Source organism: Diachasma alloeum, unplaced genomic scaffold (assembly GCF_001412515.2).
Source record: "Diachasma alloeum isolate Michigan unplaced genomic scaffold, Dall2.0 Dall_scaffold_00379, whole genome shotgun sequence".
NCBI lineage: Eukaryota > Metazoa > Arthropoda > Insecta > Hymenoptera > Braconidae > Diachasma > Diachasma alloeum.
Window position 1 is genome coordinate 505,556 of NW_021680518.1, and position 22,950 is coordinate 528,505.

A 22,950-nucleotide genomic window follows, 5' to 3' on the forward strand; every position below is an offset into this window, starting at 1 on the left:
CCACTTGTTCAATTATTTTTGTTTAGATTGTAGTGAACGCGTTGATGTACGCAATACCCAGTATTTTCAACGTGCTCCTCGTTTGTCTCGTGTTCTGGCTGATATTCTCCATAATGGGAGTTCAATTCTTCGGTGGAAAGTTTTTCAAGTGTTTGGATGAGTACGGCGAGCTTGTAGATATTTCGGTAAGTGATACAATTGTTGAAGAAGTGGAACAACTCCCCAGAGAGGCGAAAAAGACTGCCGCAAAGAGGAGTATATGAAATTTCTCCCTCAGTTTACTATTCACCAACTTTTCATTGTAGATAGTGAACACAAGAAATGATTGCCTGACGAAAAATTACACTTGGGAGAACAGCAAGATAACTTTCGATCACGTTGGTATCGCTTATTTGGCACTATTCCAAGTTGCTACCTTCGAGGGCTGGATGGAAGTGATGGAGGACGCAGTGGACGCTAGGGGCGTTGATCTTCAACCGCAGAGAGAAGCTAATTTGTGGGCCTACATATATTTCGTTATATTTATCGTCTGTGGTTCCTTCTTCACGCTCAATCTGTTCATTGGAGTTATCATTGATAACTTTAATATGTTGAAGAAAAAGGTAATGGGGATTTATTTATGATGCTGACTATTGCCTTGAATGTAATACATCTGTTGCACATTCTTTGGCCGCGATTCATGCAAAAACGACTGAATGGATTTCAATGGTATTTTCAATATTACATAGTTTAGGGTCCCCAGTCGGCTTTAGGCTGTAAGTTATTACGCTATGGTGCGTAGTTTGATATACGCCGTAGAAAGTTGTATAAAATTCTAGAGCTTTCTGGAAAATTATAGAATTTTCTCGAGTTTTCGCGAGAAAAATTTGAAAAAAATGAATATTCAGCGTCATTTTGCACAAAATTGTTATTTTTTTAAACATTCGTTGTTTATAAATAAATAATTGAAATTGTTCAAACTTTCGGAAACCTCTTTTTTTAGGCATAGAATCAATTTTTCGAAATATTGTGAATATGAATAATTTTTTTACAAAAATTGATTGTTTATAAATTATTTATAGAAAATATTCGTAATAATTCTCAAAAATTGCAATTTTTTGATTATTTCATCGATCTTCTTCTACAAGTAAACTTTCCAAGTTTTTTCAGATTTAAAAAAGGTTTCATAACGATTCAATTTCCTTTCTATAAAGAATAAAAGTCATCAATAAAATTACATAGTTTAGGGTCCCCAATCGGCTGTAAGTTATTGCGCTACGGTGCGTAGTTTAATATACACCGTAGGAAGTTCTAAAAAATTCTAGAGCTTTCTGGAAAATTATATAATTTTTTCGAGTTTTCGAGAATTTTTTTGAGATTTCTACAAAGTTTGCGAATATTTTCGGGATTTACAGAAAATTCCCGAAAATTCTCGGATTTTCTAAACAATTCGACAAAAATTCGAGAAAAGTTTCAGTTTCAAAGGGAATTTGAAAGAACTCTTGAATTTTCTAGAAAATTCGAACGAATTCTCTGATTTTCTTGAAAATTAGACAAAATTCGATGGAATTCTCGAAGTTTTTAAAAAAATTGTTTTGTTCCAATTGAGCAATTTAATCTAAAATTCTTGAGAATTCCTGCAATTAAAAAAAAACACCTCAATGTTATTGACTATTTTAAAACACCCAAAAAGTTAAGAAAATTCTCGGGTGTTCTAGAAACGTCGAAAATACACGGAGAGAAATGTTCAATAAAAATTACGTATCTTTTCCGTAATTCCAGAACTGTAACGGAATTTTTCCGGAGCGTTCCGTAATTTTTATCTGAATTTCCTGTGAAAAAATACAATACCGTCACTTAAATTTTCTGAGTCGATTTCGTAATCGGTGTGTGAATTGTGAGTTCCATAATTTTTACTGAACATTTCTCTCCGTGCAGCGAAACGTTTTTTCAAATCGCAGGAATCCTCAAAAATCCTGTTGTTCAATTTTCTCTCATTCTGCAGCTAGTTATTTATAATAGTCTTTGGAGAATATCCTTTCCCACTTCGCTACCGAATTGATAATTCCAGAGATAATCACCCACCACATCCTCCTGCATCTAATTTTTTCAATTTACCACTCGTTAAACTTGAAACAAATTAAAATAAATTAAGTTGTTACCTACTCTTGCAATAATTCTCACGATCGATTTCTCTTTTTTTCAGTACGAGGGTGGCGTGTTAGAAATGTTTCTGACCGAGAGTCAGAAGCACTACTACACAGCCATGAAAAAGCTCGGTCGTAAAAAACCACAAAAAGTCATAAAACGTCCGCTGAATCAATTCCTAGCCATGTTCTACGACTTGTCCAACTCGAGAAGGTAATACATTTATTATCAGCTTCTTTTTATCCTCCTTACTCGATTCTTTGTCGCCGACTGCTTCATTCTGTTCTCGTTCACGATAAGTTGAATTTAATGGCCATTGGCGGTCTACATTCTGGGGAGAGGAAAATTGAAGTTGGGGAAATGGAGGATATCGAGGATTTTTAATTGACCGAAATCGATGGAAGGCAAAAAAGCCAATCTTTTTATCTCCTTTTATTCCACCATTTTACTTCCTCAAGATTTACCCGAAAGAGAGGATTAAAAATGTTTGACTTGTTAAAACATTTCCATTATTCTCTACAAAAATCATCCATTGATACACATCTCCCAAAAATTTCTGAAAGTAATATGAACAATTCAGTAGCAAAGTGGTAAAACGGTTCAAGTCGACTCATCTCCTAGTTGAGTTTTTGAGGAATATTTCCGAATCTAAGGAAGATAGCGAAATTTTCGTAATTACATTTGTTATAGCTCTCAATCTGCTCTACAAAAGAGCTTATAACATAAATTTTGCTATCTCCCTTAGATTCCGAAATATTCATTGAAAACTGGTCAATAGTCAAAATTGACACCGTTTTACCACTTCGCTACTGAATTCTAAAATAACCGAGAAATAACTTGTCAAGATCTGAAAACGTCTTCCACTGAAGTGAAAAAATAAAGCACTGAATTTTTCAGATTTGAAATAGCCATCTTCGTCTTGATATTTTTGAATATGCTGACAATGGGAATAGAGCATTACAACCAGCCGCACCCAATATTCTTCCTCCTGGAAGTGTCCAATGCATTTTTTACAACAGTATTTGGCCTCGAGGCGATTGTGAAGATAATTGGTCTGCGCTATCACTACTTCACTGTACCCTGGAATCTATTTGATTTTCTACTCGTTCTTGCATCGATACTTGGAATACTCATGGAGGACATTATGATTGATTTTCCCGTGTCCCCGACGCTCCTGCGAGTCGTGAGGGTGTTCAGAATTGGACGTATACTGAGACTTATCAAAGCAGCCAAGGGAATAAGAAAACTATTGTTCGCACTTGTCGTCAGTTTGCCGGCTCTCTTCAACATCGGGGCATTGCTCGCCCTTATCACGTTCATATATGCCATCATTGGTATGTCGGTTTTTGGACATGTGAGGAAGCAGGGTGCACTCGATGACATGGTGAGCTTTTTTATTTATTTATTTTGTATCGGTGGCGTCACTTTGCAAAGAATTTGCTCAGAGTCATTTTGCGCAGAATTATTATTCTTTTAAACATTCGTTGTTGATAAATAAATAATGGAAATTGTTCAAACTTTCGGAAACCTAATTTTTTTAGGCGTGGAATCAATTTTTACAAATATTCTGAATATGAATAAATTTGTTACAAAAATTGTTTTTTTTATAAATTATTTACAGAAAATGCTCGTAACTCTCTGTGACGTGTGGAGATATTCACACGTCGATTTTATTCAATTAATATTTTCTAGATAGAAAAAGTCCCAAATGCTCAATAAGCAGTCTCACGGTGACACCTGAGTCCAGCTTCTCAGAATGGAGCTGTTTGATTGTCTTAGCCATTGTCAGTGATGGACATATGGCCGTGTTAGTTAGAAAAACCGTGAGAACACTTATTTAGCATTTTCGGCCAGCAACGACTTTGAAGCTCTGGAATAGTGCAGAGTACGGCAGGAGTTGAAGATGGACGGACGTCCTCTCCTAGCCAAAAATCTATAGTAGATCCGCGTCGAAACCGAACCCATTTAACAGTTGATTTTATACTTTACCTATCTATTCAATATACTGTCAATTATTAATGTAACAGTGGTGCTCGATTGTTTTATACGAAGAATACCTAATCAAATCCTATCCTAGTCGCGTCACGTTAGATCTTGAGAGAAATCCGCGTGAGCTCTGACCGTAGCTAGTTGAGCAAAAGTTTTTGAGTCGACTGGTGACTCAATTAAGGGAGGTAGAAAACCTCATCACGTCACACTCTCAAAATTTGCAATTTCAAAATTATTTCATCGATCTTCCTCTAAACGTAAATTTTCTCATTTTTTTCAGATTTAAAAAATGTTTCATAACGATTCAATTTCCTTTCTATAAAAAAATAAAAATCATCAATAAAATGAATACTCGGTTCCTCCTATTACTTTTCATAACTAAATCACGTATTCATTCTCCATTAAAGGTGAATTTTGAGACCTTTGGTCGGAGCATGCAGCTGTTGTTTCGCTTGATGACGTCGGCAGGGTGGAATGACGTCCTGGAGTCTCTAATGGTTCAACCGCCGGACTGCGATCCCACCCCAACCAGCCGGCAGTTGAACGGAGACTGCGGATATCCTCTCCTAGCCATAACATACTTTACGTCTTTTATAATCATCAGCTACATGATTGTTATCAACATGTACATCGCTATTATCCTGGAAAATTTCAACCAGGCGCACCAAGAAGAAGAGATCGGCATTGTTGAGGATGACTTGGAGATGTTCTACATAAGATGGTCCAAGTAAGGCAACATTATTCACGCTAGACCCCTGTTGCTCATTTGATTCCTGTCCCTTCATTTCATTCCTTTTATTTTAAGGCCCGGGTGTACTGTCTTTCGAATGTTATCTGTATTTTTTTTATCTTTCGTAATCCAAAATTGTCAATTGACTGGTAGGGTAAGCCACCCAGTAGATGAACACTGCCGTATAGATGAACGAGCTACTTTTGGATAGGAAATAACGCAAAAAAATGTTGAACTGCGAATTGTTGCTTTGAAATTTCACTAACTGTGGTGATTCTTAACCCCTGAATGACGATTTTTTTTCGATCAATTTTTTTTTCAATTGCTAAAAGAAACAATATAGTGAAAATGATCATCGATTTGTTCACTTTGAACACGTACTATTAATATCCAAATACAAAATTTCTGGTATGAATAAAAAAAGCTGTGACTCAATATTCCAAATTAAGTTTAAATTTTTGACTTGTTGCTGAAAACAGAAAATGACAATATTCTAAGCACGGAGTCATATTGATGAGGTAAACAACAGATAATTGAATTACTAGGTGAACTAACTAAAAATTGATAACAGTGTGGGCATTCACTTTTACCAGAGTAACTACTAAAACATTGAATTCCCGAAATTCACAATGTAAAGTGTATTAATAATAATGATAGAAGTATTATGTTTAAAATATTATTCAGAGAACATAAGAATTAGAACAGGAGCAAATAATTTCAGTAGCGAAGTGGTAAAAAGGTACAAGTCAATTTTGGCTATTGGCCAATTTTCACTGAATATCTCGGAATCTAACGAAGATAGCAAAATTTTTGTTATAACCTTTTTCGTAGAGCCGATTGAGAGCTACAACAAATGTAATTACGAAAATTTCGCTATCTCTTTTAGATTCAGAAATATTCCTCAAAAACTCTATTGGGAGATGAGTCGACTTGAACCGTTTTACCACTTCGCTACTGATTTGTTGTAATATAAAAATTCAATAGCTGATAAATTGGCACATGTCATTCTCATCGGTCGTATTGCTTTTAGCATCAACGAGAATGATTATGAACAATGAATTGAAAAAAGGAATATCGAGTCTGACAGGAAAAAGGGCATCAACACCCCGGCCGCAAGCGTTACTCTTTACAATTTATTTTATCATGAAAGTTTGGTTTTTATGGTGGGTACGACAGCTGATGGATAATAAAGATCATAAGGGATGAGGGTGGATCAAAGGGGCATCATTCGCCTCCCGAAATTTCAATTGGGATGGGTAAAAGGGTCTGGGGTATAGGGAGGATCGATTCTCAGATGAAAAGGAGAAAGTATGACGAGGAAAAATGAAGGAGGAAAAATCTGGAGAAACACCCCAAATACATGAAGAATTCAATGGAAAACGCTAATGTTTCCTCAATCATCAATAATTAAGAGACCTTTCTGACAGCTCTCTAATATTTTCCGAATTGATTAGTTTCACAAACATTTGGAGGACAGTTTTTATGGAGCTCTTGGATTCATCTCCTGCTCCGCAGTATTTCACTCAAATCGTGAAGAGGATTAAAAAGAACAGGGAGGGGTCCATTGGACGGAAATAGAGATGAATGAAAAAGAAATTAACTGCAGTGACATTTGCCCTTTTGAATGGTTCAGTGCTTCGTCGTTGGTTGTAAGACATAAAATAAGAGACAAAAGAGAACATGAAAGTGAAGGATCTCTCGAGGGGGTCGGAGGGAAAAGGACGCCGGATGAAATACTGAATTTTTCATTTTGATCACTCAATACTTCTAGAAATCTTATGATAACACGCACGAAAAAATTTAATATAAATACCTAGGGGATTCGCTAAACAATTCCATTGGATTTCTATTGAACTTTCTATTAGTTTTTGGCCGATTCTGTTGAAACGTTCAATAGAAAGTATTCTACAGAAAAAGTCAATAGAATTCGATTTTTCTACAGAACTTCTATTAAATGTTCTAAAAAAATTTTTCGTCTCAAATTTTTCATGTTTTTATCATTCTAATTTTTTTTCTTTTCGTGGAGAAAATGAAACAAAAAAACTTGGAAAATTTGAGCTGAGGAAATTCTGTCGACAATATCTCGAAAGAATAAGTTACATAGAAAAATTGAATTCTATTGACCATTTCAATAGAATTGTCTATGGAATTCACTAGAATTTTCTACGATTTTTTCTCATACGTGAAAGTACACATTTATATCAGCCCTGAATATCAAGAATAATTATTGAATATGAACAAATAAATCACTCAATTCGTCTCGCCCAGTTGAGCCTAATGAAAGTTTGACCCTCCTTCATTTTTTTGTCTACGAGATCGGCCGCGCTTGCTGCGCACGCGCCTTCTAATCTCCTCCCGTACTGGCGCTTCGGTTTCTTACGCTTAGTCTTAGGCTTACGCTTATTCGAGATTTTCGAGATATTTCGAGATCGATATCTTTTCTCCTTTTTACGATAGGATATTTTTGAGAGTTATGAATAACCCGTCGCTTAAATAGTTGGAATCAACGTTCACTCGGTTAAAAAATTCAATTTTGGCGAAAGTCGACTTTCTCCCTGGAAAAACGAAAAATCTGACCCTTTGAAAATCTGAAAAAAAAAACTTCCAGTTTTCACTTTTTCCACCTACTTTTGAGAGTTCTGAATAGCCCGTCGCTAAAATAGTTGGAATCAACGTTCACCCGGCTAAAAATTTCGATTTTGACGAAAGTCGACTTTCCCCCTGGAAAAACGGAAAATCTGACCCTTTGAAAATCTGAAAAAAAAAAGTTTTCCAGTTTTCACTTTTTCCACCTACTTTTGAGAGTTCTGAATAGCCCGTCGCTTAAATAGTTGGAATCAACGTTCACCCGGCTAAAAATTTCGATTTTGACGAAAGTCGACTTTCCCCCTCAAAAAACGGAAAATCTGAAAAAAAAACTTTTCCAGTTTTCACTTTTTCCACCTACTTTTGAAAGTTCTGAATAGCCCGTCGCTCAAATAGTTGGACTCAAAGTTCACCCGGCTAAAAAATTCAATTTTGGCGAAAGTCGACTTTCCCCCTGGAAAAACGGAAAATCTGACCCTTTGAAAATCTGAAGAAAAAAAACTTTTCCAGTTTGCACTTTTTCCACATAATTTTGAGAGTTCTGAATAGCCCGTCGCTAAAATAGTTGGAATCAACGTTCACCCGGCTAAAAAATTCGACTTTGGCGAAAGCCGCCTTTCCCCCTGGAAAAATCCAAGATCTGACACTTTGGCCCCCGGTGAAAAAAAAAATTCTTTTCAATTTTCATTTTGCGCACGCGTCTTCTGATCTCCTCACGTAGTGGCGCTTCGGTTTCAGTTTTATGCTTACGCTTATTCGAGATTTTCGAGATCAATTTCTTTTCTCCTTTTTACGATAGGAACAGATGGGAAAAAAGTTTGAAAACCGAAACTTTCACAACACATGATTAACTGACAATTTTCATGTAAAATTGAATTTGTTACAGATACGATCCTCACGCTACTCAATTCATACGATTCTCCCAACTTAGTGATTTCATCGCAAGCTTAGACCCACCTCTGGGAATATCAAAGCCCAATGTTGTTGCATTGGTCAGCTTTAATCTTCCTATAGCCAAGGGCAACAAAATACATTGTCTGGACATCCTTCACGCTCTCGTCAAGCACGTACTCGGACACGTTGAGGAGTCGGAGGATTTTCGTAAATTGCAGGAACAGATGGATGGGAAATTCAAAAAACAATTTCCAACCAGAAAGGAATTGGAAATTGTCTCATCTACGAGACTTTGGAAGCGGCAGGACAAGGCTGCCAGGCTCATACAGCGTACATACCGTGAATATATAGCGTAAGTTGGGCTAATGAACAAAAGTTTTTAATGGTACGTTTTGGAGATCGATATCACCAAACTGTTGATTACTTTGGGCTTAACAAGTTTAAAGGGATCTAGTGGGCTTGGAGTAATTTGTTTGCCTCATTTTAAAATTACGGAAGAGCTTTTGAGAGTTGAGACTGAAATTTAACGAATTTAACTAATTAATTTTAACAATTACATGAATAATAATGATTAAGCTTGGAATTTCTGTTTCGATTGGTGAAAATTTTCAACATTTTTCGCCGAATCTGCTAGTTTTAGAATTATTGGAGAAATTAGTTGGCGTCGGAGTTCACGTGAATAAGAAAATTCAATTTATAAAAATTAGCCCTGAAAAACCTGATTGTTAATACTGGATTCTGATTGGTCAATGAGTCACGCGAAATTAGTCACTCAAAAACACGCGCAATTTTCAAATTCTTCAAACTCACGAATCATTCTTTGAGTCATAACTGTTCATTTTCCTATGTTCATCATGCGCGGAATTAATTCTTCCTTTTTGGGTTTTCATTAATCATGTACTTTCATGAATCTCATAAATTTGAATTTCTTCCATTTCTTCATGTGCAAATCATTTTGAAGATTAGCGAATGCTCTTCAAAATCACATGTTGCTATCCCTGCCTAGTCGACCATTCCTGGTGGCAAAAGATCTCGAACCTCTCAAGATTATACATCAGTTCATTAAAATATGTAAAATCAGAATTTAAGATCTCTAAGTATGAGTGTCCACAACGAAAGACCTAAAACAAATTAGTACCAAATATGTTACTGCAGCAACTACTATTTTCCTTTATAACTTTCGGACATCTTAAGTGAATGTAAATAACCCACTGTAGGTTACTAAAATAAATTTTAAAAAATGCCTAGTCGGCTTAGAAGCATCGAAAAATCCAACCAAAATTAATTTTCCAAGTGAAACATGAAAATTCAATGTTCACCTCAAACTCTCATAAGTTGATGAAAAATTGGCGCAAATGGGCAAATCAGGTCTCATTTTAAAGCTTGCTTAATAAACGTTCAACTGAGTACATTAAATGAATGATTCGTGGAAAAGAAGTAAGAAGTTCAGCATGAAATTTTTTTCTGGAATCTACACTGAGAAAAAAATATGATTCTTCTGACTATATTCCATCACCATCGAACTATAGTCAAAAAGTCCTCAACAATTTCTCATGAGTTCTAGTAACTATGGCCGGAGAAGTGATTATTACAATGGAATGTAGTCATTGCAACTATTTTATAGTTCTCCTCACGATAGATTTGTCGTGGTTACTTTTGAACTTTGGTTAGTTTAACTGCATTTTGATTTGCAAAAATTACGCTTGTGAAGTTAATATAATGTTATGTGCCGCATACAAAAAAAATCGTATCGTTCACCAAAATTCCTCAATTATTTTCTTATTGTAAATCGAACTTCAGATTTTTCTCTCAGTGTAAAGATAGTAAAAATGGCCATTAACTCCTTTTTAATGAATAAATGAATACATAACGATAAAAAATAATATATCACGTGAAGCGCACCCCCTTTCCTAGTGAATGGACGCAACACCTCCATTAATTAAAAAAATCCCTCCAATCGATCAATTTCAGAATGAAGAAAGAGAGAGAGAGAATAGCGCACGAGGTGGATTCCCAGACCCAAACATCGAGCCCGGGTGGCGTGGGGAGCGAAGGCAGAGGCGGTGGGTGGGGTGGTAAGCTGTCGGCCCTTCTCCACGTACATCGGGGCAGTCGGGCCAGTAGCCGCAAGTCCTCCAGGGCCAGCGACGCCAGCGATCTCAGCGAGTTAGGAACCGCGTCAGCATGGCTATTTCCGAATCTTCCACTCTTGCTGCTCTCCGGCGCCACAGGTACTCATGAGGACCTGCAGCCCCCCGCCTTAACCGTATCCCGTCCCTCGCCAACCATGGAACAACCCTCGGCGATGTCTGCCACCTCCAGCTCTGGCTCAGACTCTCACGGCACTGTCAGGTGAGTTTTCATTTTCATTGCATTATCAAACTAATATTTCAGGCTCTGAAACCTCATATTTACATATAATGATCCATAATTTTTGCTTCCGAATGGAAGCATTGCACTCGTCACATCCAAAATTGTCAATTTTTTGGGTCGGGGTATGTGATTTTGGCCTCAGGAGTTCGAAGATGCTATTTTTAAACTACAGTAGAGGCTTCGTATGAGATACTTCTCTGTAAGATACCGCGCACTAAGAGCGCTCGAGGCCTATCCCCCACTCTCGGCACTTTTATCGCCTCCCGAATATTTATGCTCTGTGGGCTTCTTCGTCATTTTTCAACGGGAAGAGAGTAGTTGTAAGGATCAAACGGTGTTAAGGGTCAAACGGGAGGGACGAACGAAGTGATCATGAGGGTCTAATGACCTTAAGGGGGGGTTACACCACTTTTTTCAAGTAATGGAAATATACATCAACTTTTTTTTCACTTTTCCCAGCGGAAAATCGTAATTTTTCGTTTGTGATTATTCTCGAGTCCACCAACAATCGCCCAACATCAGCTGCCATTCTATCAGGCGGAGTTATGTTTAGAGAGAAAAGGGAACGTCGGCGATACAAATTTGAAACATTAAACACATATAAATTGATTAGTTATTGATATTCATGCAGTAAAAATGATAATTTCATTGAATTCGGGCGCAACGAGCGAGGTGTCTTATTTGAAACCCGCTGATCCCTATTTTTCTCCTCTCTATGGGCGCGCAGTGGGGGCGTAGGAGTTCCCGGAATTCCACTCTCCTACACGGAGAGAAATATTCAAGAAAAATTACGGAACATTTCACGTAATCCGCAAGCGAGAATCGTTTTCAGTGAATTTCTATAGGAATATAAGAGAATAAATCTGAAACGTTCAGTAAATTTTCGGGTCTGTCACCGAAAAAATACGAAAAAGTCACGTAATTTTTCTGGAAGTTGTAAAATCTAACAGAAACTTCAAGACTTTATGCCTCAGAACATGAAAATTCTTGGATGTTTAAGAATTTTTACGAAAAGTTCCGGAAAAATTACGGAACGTGTTGTTAAAATCTCCCCCTCACAGTGACTCATGGCTAGCCGTGAGGCGTCGGACGGATGAGTAATTTTTACTGAACAGATCGTAGCATTTACGTGATGATTGACACTTTTTACTGAATTTTACTTCGCTCCCAGATTACGTTTCGAAACGTAATTTTTACGTCTTTTTTCTGGTAATTTTTATTGAATATTTCTCTCTGTGTACTGTCCCTAAGGTATCTTATACGAAGCCTCTACTGTATGTCCAGATGTATGAACGATCATTTTTCGACGATAACTGAAAATTTTATTGTTTAAGGATGTTTATCCAAAATCACAAGCACTTAAAAAAAATGTTTTTTTTTTTAACGGAGAGATGAAGATATTCCCTTCATTTTTATATAAATTTCAATCCACCGACCCATGTTCATTATTTAGAAATGAAATAGATAAAATGCACCAAATGCATGCGCTAACATGCGCTTATGTGGGATAGAATCATTCAAATATTTCCTCTTTTTGCCCGGGTACCCCAGACTTTTCTCTGGCCATTGGATTCAGTATGATGTTACACATTGCCTTCTATTTTTATTTTTATTTTTAGAGTCTGACAGTAGGTGAATTATCAATTTGAACATAAATTTCATAAGAGCCCGTGCATCCGGAAAATAACTATTATTCATTTCTGCCGAGACTATTGCGATTAATTTTTTTTTACGTTAGAAAAGTTTGTTTTATATGTTCTTCAGTCAGTCGGCTAAACATCCTTAAATAAATCCCATTGTTATTTAAAATATTCTTTCCAATGCCACCTTGACCGAGTTCGATCATGAGATTGAGTACACCATCTGCTGTTGAAAAAAATTATTTAGAAACCGATATCCAGGTAAATGTCAGAAATTTTAACGTTGGGGCAATGTTCAATCCAATGAATCATTGAATTTAATTGAAAATACATCGTCATAGAAATTCCATTCGGAAGCAAATTGCTAATTTATTAGCAAAATTATGTTGACTGTGCTGTGATGAAAGCAATTTCCCACCTGTTTATTTTTACTGATCGGAAAGATGGAAGAATTCAGTTGCGGTTAGCGAGGCGTGTTAATTATCGACGCCGCTCGTTAATAGTTAACGGATGGCGTTGATAGTTTACAAACCATAAACACTGTTTCTCTATTACGCCAAAAAAATCAGAGGCCGGTCGCTCGATATTAGAAGTAGATGTGACCCATTATGGAGTGTAATGGAGAACCAGTTTCAACAGCAACTAAGTAACCAGACTTAATAAATTGCTTTTTCATCGACTTATTTACATATTTATTTGTGTGTCTCATTGACCTTGCATTCGATATTTTTGATTATTAATTCAGTAGAGAAGTGTTGAAACGGAATTATCGAATCACTAGCGAACGGGCGCTTCGCGCCCGTCGCTAGATTGTATTATATTAATTTATTTTATTGTTTTCTTTCCAATTTTTCTTTGTGGTTAGATTAAATTTAATTTATTGGATTCTATTCCCATTGTAGTATAAATTATATTATAAATTATGGGAAGTTTTTCTCATTTTCAACTGAAGAGATATTTATGTTAATAATATCAGTATAATATAATAATTCCTCTCAATGAAAAAATCATTTCATCAGATCATGGAAATGAAATTATTCGTTTTCATGATCTGATTTCATTGAGAGGAAATGAGAGAAATGCAGGGAGAGATGATCAGCAAGAAAATAAAAGAAAGCGATTTTTTATTTTTCTGAAAAATTTCAAAAATGATTTTTTTTTAAATGACGAAAAAATATCAATATAATCCATTTCTATGATCTAATTTCAATGGAAAAAAGTGAAAAAAGAACAGATACGTGATCTACAAGAGAACAAAATTTTCAATTTTTCGATGTCTCCGGAAAATTTTTAAATTGATATATTTTTTTTAATAATGGAAGAATATTCATGAATCCAGCTTCTATCCTCACATTTTGATAGAATACATCAAAAAAATACGAAGCAATAAAAATCGGAGAGGAAAATTTTTATCGAATTATTATTATGTAATTTTTTATCAATTTAAATTATTAATAGTTAAAGTATGGAAAAATGTGACGTGAATGTCGGGTATGGAACAGCCAAGAGAAATCTCCATTCAAGAGGGTGCCGAGAAGTCTATTTCATCCTAATAATAAAAACTTTTCCAAGTTTTTCATTAACACGAATAACTGTCAAGTGGAACTAGTGAAGAATTATTTACAGAGTTTCACACGATAATGGTATGGAAGTTTTGTTTCAGTCCTAAGGGTTTTCCACATATTTCACTCTGTTGTTTTTGACATAGTGCTTTGAGGTCGCCTCCCGGTTGGATCGGGAAAATTCGTACGAAGGAGAAACTTCTTCCAGTGGAAATGACTTTCTCAATCATCTTGAAATCTAGGGGAAGCCATACACGCAAATCTGTCGATCACTTTGTCCGAATAATCATATATTTGCTAATAAAAATTAACAAATAAAATGGAGAAAATGGACTTTAGGAGTAAAGCGCACGTATAAAAGTCAATTTTAACGTCAGAATTATCTCGAAGGTTTCCCGGATTTTTTTTCCCCCGAAAAAAATCCACCGGAAACAAATTCCCGGAATTATTTCCCCTTACGAATGTAAAAAACAATTAAATCAACACAGATTACCAACGTCAATTTTATTTATTACATTCTTCAATCTTCGAAGGCACGCCAGATGAAAATTCAACTTTTTCAATAGATCAATAGTAAATAAATTACGTTACTGCAATAAATTAATTATCAACATTTTCAACAAGAATAAAAAATGCTCAGGGGGAATTGTTCCAACTTGTTAATGTCTGAACAATGTAATATTATGTGTAACTTGGAAGAGTAACGAGAATTCTTTCCAACATTAACAATAAAGTTAAAAATTATCGTATGTTTATTTTTCATTTTTGCCGGAGATTTTTTTTTTTCAGTGATTTTCAGGGGAAATTAATTCCGGGGGAATATTTAGAGGAGGGATTTTTTTCACGGAGAAATTTTTTCGGGGTGAAAAAAATCCGGTCATCATTTCGAAGTGGAAAAAAATTATGACTGCAAATGCTTATTGGAGTTCTCAATTTCTTGGACGGTATCGGTGTTTAAAATATCTATATTATTTTTATGACCATTATCAAATAATTTTGTTGCGGCAAATTATTTCCTTCCCAGACGGATGATTTATTTTCGAGACATAAGACTCAACTAGTGAATTCATTGGAAACATCAAAATTTTGACACCCAGAATAAATTATGTTGCCACTTTTTCGTACTACAGGTGATTCGTTTCGCTTGACTTTTTCCACCACTTCACTACTGAATTCATCATCAAACATTAAATCACTAATTTCTCTGGATTATTTACTGTACGAATGAACATTGATTAAATCGTCCACTTTGTTTCATTTACAAATGTCAAACACTCAAGGCAGTTAAGTGACTAGGTAAACAGATTCAACGAAAGTTTGAGAAGGAACGAGAGTTGTTATGAAGTTTACTGTTATAATTATTGATAATGTTATCTTCAGTCGTTCGAATAGAAGGCAACGGCGCCTGTGGCAACCCGTAACTACTTGCACGACTTTTTCTACTTAAAGTGAGCGCATGATGCTTATGAACGTTGAAAGCTCTTAGATTGGGTATTTTTTACGAGTTAATTAATTAAGTAAATAGTCAGAAGAATAATAATCTGAAAATTATCAAATTTCATAAAGTTTATAAATTATTCCATAATAAATCAGGAGAGATGAGAAAAAAATTATCGATTATTTCTGTCCAAAGAATTTGAAACTAATTCATAAATTTAATTGTTTGAAGGTGGAAAATTTATAAATTTTTGATGGTAATTAAAGACTTGTTTTTTTTTTGGTAAAACGCTTTTCTCATGGCCGCAAGTAATTACGGGTTCAGTAGGTATTACGTTAATCTTAGTGGCTAAATACAATAACTCTAGCTATTGTTCATTTCCATTATTTTATGGCCTTTACTACCTTTACGAGTACTTCATGAATAATGTACGGATTTATTTATAATTAACATCCGAATATTAATCGACAATTTCTTGTTGCGTAGATAGTTGATACAGCTTCCTCTCTACTATGCAATAGTCCCAAAAATAATAACTCTACTAGTGAGGCGAGAAATAGAAACTAACATAATGAGATATTTTAGTGCTAAATAATAACATTTTAGATAACTTTTAAACGTTTTAGGTAATCTTTTGAGAATTATGATAAGTTTAGATGAATATTCAATCAGCATCCAGATGAATGATTCATTTAAATCGGAGAATTCTTTTTGTGAATCTTGATTTTTTTAGTCAAATTTCATTCGTTTACTTCTGCATCCGAAGCAATAAACGGAGATGAGCCCATATTCACGGACTATCCAGCAGATGTCTGACTTATTACGCCGGTTCTTATCTAGATAACGATGAGTTTCTGGGAAACTATCAGAGACATCTATTGGCAGCACAGAAAAAGTCAAGAATGCTGATATTTTTCCTAACCTCACTCTTTTACCAGATAATCATCTATTCAATGAGATGAGTGAACTGAAAATAATCAGATTATTCAACGGATATTAACAAATCCTTAAAAATGACTATGAAACAAAAATCATGCCAATACTATATGAGAATACCCAGAAATAAGATGATTAATCCGATTTGAATGAAAACAATTCTCTGTAAATGTCGAGAAATCCAGTTTCCAGCACTTTGACATGCAAAAAAAATTCCAGATCATCGGGAGCGACGCTGGGTCGTCAGGACGCTGTGGAGTCCTACCCAGACGACGATGCCCTGAGTCCCCCGACGTCAAAACGAGGCTCAATGAGGCCCAGTGGCACTGCCCTCTCCCTGAACATTCTCCAACGTGACATCAAAGATGCATTCACAAGGCGGTGCAGTAGCCTGAGACGAAGATCAGCAGTTCCAAGTCCTCTGGCAAATGAGCCAGCTCCTCTGAGGATACCTGATCGCACTGATGTCAGTATCCTAGTGACGGAGCCAAGTCCTGAGAATACAATACCCTCGGGACGACCTCCATTGCTGAGGCAACAATCAGAGGCAACTGTTGTTCACGTTCTTGTTCATCGCGAGAGCGAGGAGTACCAGGAGACACCTGATGACAGCTGATCGTAGCGTCCTCAAGGACATCATTGTCAGGGAATTATTTTCATCATGTGTGAGAAATTTTTTCGATTCTCTGCTTTGTTAACTGATGGAAGAAAAATCTTGTTTTATGTTATCTAATGCGAAATTATACGAAAATCATTTATTATTTTATGTTCTATTGTAAACAAAAAGTTGTTTTTGATAAACTTATTTTTTTGGTGTGTTTGATAAATTCGGTGAAGGAGAAGTAGAATCTTCTTCTCTCCTTCCTGACCACGCAATGTGCTACGCATGCGCAGATTGCGCAGTAGGATGCGCAGGTGCGCCACGAGTGAATCGACGCCATCCAGGCGTTTTTCACATGGAAGAAAATATGAACATGAGAGAATACATATTTGGAACATTCCCCGCCAACTCAGCCACCTGGATTGTTTTGAATAAGGAATTTCTGTGAATTTTTCTCACCTTAACACCACTCTTTCGCCTAAATCTGAAGATAATAGCTCCAATTTTCAGAAAAATATCTTGCGAACAAACAGGCGGATTTGAAGAAATAAAAACTGATTCCTTCTGTTTTTTTCAAGTACTTTTCATAGAAAAATACTCCAGTACAGCAAGTCAATGGTTTTTCTCCTTTACTGGAAGGCGATATCAGAATACACAATTTTGAATTAGGATTCATTAATAGCCATGGTGCGTGATTTGGCATAGAATGTCCCATATTTCACTAATGTTTACCATGTGGGGAAATTTAAAGAAAGGAAGTTTCGAAAACTGGAATGCGGCTGTGATTGTTGAATTATTTCGAAAATTATCAGAACAGTTTACGCGCGAAATTTCATGAACTATAAACAAAATTCCTGATATTTTTTCCTATCCCTTTTCAATTTTAAAAAAGAGTGAAAAATTGAAATGAAATTTTTCTTCCATTCCAAAATAAGAAACAAAATGCGTTAATTACCCTTCATCTTCTCAAGACGCCTCCGAGTCTTCCGCCAATTTTACAATCTCTTACCCCTTTGTTTCATTTTTCAAATAATGAGCGAGAATATTTCAGAAGAGGATCCTAATTTTTTCATATAAAATTAGATGAGAGCCTGATAAACGTTACTGCCTCGTAGAGTGAAAGCACACGAGCGTCGCGAAGATTGCTCGTAATTCCGAGGGAATGACCAGCAAATCCCAAAGCTGATTAAATAAAACATGCCATAACGTTTCTGTCGACTCAAGTGGAATAACAAATAAAATCCAAACGAATGAATTAAATTATAATGATTTACTGTAATCATTCCCTCGGAATCACGAGAAACCCTCTAATGATGCCTCAAATCCATTAGAATTTAATGAACAAATTTGAAAAACAACCGAATGCTTGATTTGATTGAAGTTAACGATAGTAACGCATTTGCATAGAAAACAAAAGCGGATTTAGAGAATTTGAATTTACCGTTATTGAATTAACGCAGTTAAGTAGGTGTAGGCACGTTTAGAGGCGGTGGGAGGACTATTAAATTTATGGTATCGTCAGCACATTGATGATAATGAGTTGTTATCAAAATTGCTTCAATAACAAAACCCGCTGATATCCCCACAAAATCAACATTTTCGTAATTTCTGGAAAGTGCCCAATTTTTTTCATAAATATAGGGCCTTTTCCAGGAAATTTTCCAGGGCCTATAAAAAGAATAAATTTTCCCAACCATCTTTCTGATTTTTCCATTCTTTCTTGGCTGAGAATACACGGCGGAGAGTTTTCCCCGCATTCCAGCAGTTTGTTTTACTCCTAAGGCATCTTAAGATGAAGTACTTTTAAGGTGTTTTCAAAACATGAACCTTATCTTATTTTATCTCATTCTGGGATATTGTGAAATATTATCTTATATCTAGAAAATGATTCCTCCAAATTTCTTTTCTTCAAGAATATCTTCAAGTCAGCGATGAGAAAATAGATTGTAGACAAGAAAATTGTTCTTTTTTGAGGATTTTAAACCAACGAATTGAAGATGATCTAAACAGGATCAATAATTTTATGAAATGTTCAAAAATGCGAGGTGGGTCAGGTGCGGCCGCCGCCATCTTGATGGGGTAGCCCCTCCTTCTACCGGAAGAGGCTTTAAAGATGGCAACGTCCTCACCTCGTATTTCCAAACCTTCCCCAATACTATTTATGCTCTTCAGGTCACTCTCATCTCGCTCAATCTAGTTTCTATAAAAAGAACAAATTTTTCAACCCATTTTTTAGATTTTTCCATCCCCTCTGGGCTGAGAATTTCAATAGTTTTTTTTTACATCCGAGGTATATTAAGATGAAATATTTTTCGGATATTTTGAGAACATGAACCTTTAACCGTCTTATATCTATCAAATTAATCTTCAATTTTTTTTTCAATCGTATCTTCAAGTCACCGATGAGAGAATAGATTTTAGACAAAAAGCGTAACATTGTTTCTCTCAATATTGCTTTATCATCAATGATCTGACAATACCCAACACATGTATTATAAAATATAAGTCAATTAATGATATCTGTTATATGGAAAAGCTAGTTGAATACCTGTAATAAATGGAAAAAGATCGTCATTAGCGTTAAAATTTGGAAGTGAAAAATGTGTAAATGGAATGATAATTAAATGAAACTAGAAACAATCATATACGAGGGTGCCTTAATAGCACCCACACTTTAATACTGTAGATAATTATCTCGAGTCGCGATTGATTTCCAGATGCATCACGTTATTACCACTGAGATTTTATTATAAAATAACTATAAATATAATTAAAATGAAATTCATCAGACTCGATGAGTGCAATTCGATACGAAATTAATGCGCTAATTATTATTGTTTAGACGACGATCGAAGAAAGTGGAAGATAATTGCATCAATTATTTATTCAATTAATTAAATTATAAACATGAAGATGCTTGAGGAAAAACGTTGATAAAACAAAAAAAATATCTAATGCTTCGTTTTATTCGCATTTTAAAGCTCATTTACAAATTTCATAAATAATTAATATCTACGAATTGACTATACTTCAAATAATTGGAATGAAATTATTACATTAACAATTATTACGAGAATGCCAGAATTTTTTACGACTGTTTGAATATAATGAAAAATGTATCGAAGCAAATATAATTAATGGAAAAGAATACCAATTAATGCGCAATTAAAACTACAAAAATATGAGCTTTCGAATGAATTACTAGGTGCGTACGAACAAGTCACATTTTGTAAATAATATTAACGTGTATGCTATACATAATATATTAGAGAGAGAAAAAAAACAAACGTGAGAAAAAAATATAAAAAACAGGGGATTATAAATTAGATTTAAATACTCTGAGTATAGCATATCAACGAAGAATAATAGAGAATAATAATAAAAGTGCAAATATAGCCCTAGATTATTCACGAAATTATTATTGTGCACTGAACATTTTTTGCAATGATTTAACATACACAGGCGACATGGGGAGAATTTTAAAATACACAGAGGCACAAAAATTTGTTATGAATTTATTCGTCATTAAGTAATTTATTCGATAAATAGTGGAAATTATCTTTTTCTCGAATTATTAGCGTGAGGAAAATGTTAGTTGCTTGCGATTTTTTGAAGGTTTATGAGAGGTGAAAGAAATAACGTTAAATGTTTCGGGATTTTCCAGTGATTAGTGATGAAGCTTGGGGTATTAATGAAAATTATCAAAAATGACTGGTTACGGTGGCCGGAATGTCCGAGGGGACTTATTTTATTATCGAGAGACTGTGAATTATTTGCCTCGAGAGTTTCAGATATTAATAGCTTCCATACTTTCATAATTGAATCATTAATGAGTTTTGGGGGATGAAAAAATGGGGAAAATGTTGTTGGAGGATCATATTGTTCATCATATCAGAAGATCATGCCATTTTTTCGTGATCGACTTGGGTTGAAGACATTTTTGTCTTTTTTTCTTCATTTACAGATTTTTTTGCAAATCTCAGAAAGTAAGAGGTTTGAAGATTGTGTACTGTATACCAAGCGCGGAAAGTCATGTTTTCTCCATCCGCGGTGCCCATTAGGGTGCCCGTTAGTGCATTCATTCCAGAATTTTTTTGTCGCCAAGAGCTTTGTTTTTTCCCATAAGAACAATACGGGATTTTCTTGGAAAATTCGTGCAGGTGTGTGAAACAAATATTACGAGACATTTTTGTGACAACTTTCGTGGACTGAAAATGTCTTCTACTATATTTTCCTGAAAGAAATTTTAAAAAAATGAAAAACAAACTGGAGATTTTGTATCGTGGTATTTGCAAAAAAATCTGTGTTCTCATCACCAATAAAAAATCGGCGCCCGGTGTGTTTTCTGCTTGTTTCGTCAAGGGGACTATTTATTAAATAATTTCCGCATCCGCTAGCCACAATTGAAACATAAGGTAATTTTTTAGAATTTTTTTCTCAAAAAAAATCGGCGAAAAAGAAACATTTTTTATTTTCATAATTTTTATTTACCGAAAAAATGTAATAAATAGTCCTCTCAATGAATGTTAAAAATTATATGAATCGTCATTGACAATATTAATCGCTCGAACTGTAAAATAAAGTAATATTAAGACCAATGTATCGGGTGGCTTCGCGAATAAACCGAGTGACTCACCAACGAAGTCAGTAAAAATGGAAAAAAAACTTGACTCAAAAAAATTAATTTAAACAAATGGACAATCGGATTGCTACGTAACCACCTCGTACATCGCGATCTACAATCAATGGCCTATGTAAAACGTTAGTATGAAGTGGCATTAATTAATGTCTTCAGTAAAACAATTAATAGAGCAAAAAAACATTAAGTAAAATTAACTAGACGTTTAATGTTTTCATATTGTTCCACGGTTGAGCATAAATTCACACTGTGGAATGAGTAATTTAAATGAAGAATAGACAAAACGTATTGCGCCCACCACTCAATTGAAACAAACAAAAAGGAGAGAATGAAATACAAGAAAAAAAAGGAACAAAAAAAAACTGAAAAAAGAGAAGATTTTTATTTTGACCGTTGATAAATGAGAAACGGGACTCAAGTTTTCGTGATAATATTGAACATATACTTACGGTTAACTAATAAATAAGCGTATGAGTTTTAGTATGAAGAATAATCGAGCGAGAGAAAACAAATGAATAAAACCTTGAATTTTATTGATTAAAAAAATTAATTAACGCGACGCTGTGGATTGTTGCTTTCGACACTAGCTCCTCCCCTCAATTACTCATAATCCCTTCACTTAAACCCTAGAGAATATAGAGAAGAAAATTGATTAATGCTGAGACAATTTTTGGAACTTTTTGGACTATTATTCATCTATAAAATAAACTAATAATAATTCATGAATGTCGAATGCACTGTGTGCTCGATCGCGCTATCCACAACTGTCAAGAATGTCTATTGTATCTCTAGGGGCATGATAAGAACCTGATGAAAATGATGTAAAATAGTGAGCTGAGACAAGTCCAATGATGCGACAGAATAAAATAAATTATAATCAAGTGTACACCCATTATTATTCCCGCTCATAATAATCTTGTCCCTTTCATGATTAATTTCTAACGTTGAAGAGTGAAGAAATTATGAATTGAACAAATATGTCTGCTAGGCAATGGCTAAGCTGTTGGACACACAGTAGAGGCTTCGTATAAGATACCTTAGGGACAGTAGGAGAGTGGGATTCCGGGAACCCCTATGCCCCCACTACGCGCGCCCATAGAGAGGAGAAAAATAGGGATCAGCGGGTTTCAAATAAGATACCTCGCTCGTTGCGCCCGAATTCAATGAAATTTACATTTTTGCTTCCGAATGGAAGCATTGCAATCGTTCGATTTTCACATTTTCTAATTTTCCTGGTCTGAATGCTCTGAAACGTAAAAATACGAAGTTTGGGGACCATGTCTGTGCGTGACACTGTCCAGTCGGTGGTCATTTTTTCGTAAATTTGATAATTAAAGGGGCCAAGTGAATTTGGCGATGACCTTGAAAATTGACATTCACCAACAAAGTTATAATTTTTTTAATCAATAGTATTAGACAGATGGTGAACATCGGT

The 22,950-nt window shown here is 35.2% G+C and overlaps 1 protein-coding gene across 1 annotated transcript in view; it reads left to right on the top strand.

Annotated features, from left to right (window-relative positions):
* The window catches only part of LOC107041793 (sodium channel protein 60E), a 61,242-nt gene extending 38,841 nt beyond the window's left edge, over positions 1-22,401 (top strand). The window contains exons 14-21 of the mRNA XM_015262541.1: positions 27-185; positions 306-602; positions 2,186-2,340; positions 3,025-3,511; positions 4,524-4,843; positions 8,319-8,678; positions 10,298-10,678; positions 16,495-22,401. Of these exons, the coding sequence (XP_015118027.1) occupies positions 27-185; positions 306-602; positions 2,186-2,340; positions 3,025-3,511; positions 4,524-4,843; positions 8,319-8,678; positions 10,298-10,678; positions 16,495-16,891 (2,556 nt within the window). The 3' untranslated portion in view covers positions 16,892-22,401. The remainder of the gene's footprint in view (positions 1-26; positions 186-305; positions 603-2,185; positions 2,341-3,024; positions 3,512-4,523; positions 4,844-8,318; positions 8,679-10,297; positions 10,679-16,494) is intronic.
* The last annotated feature ends 549 nt before the right edge of the window (positions 22,402-22,950 follow it).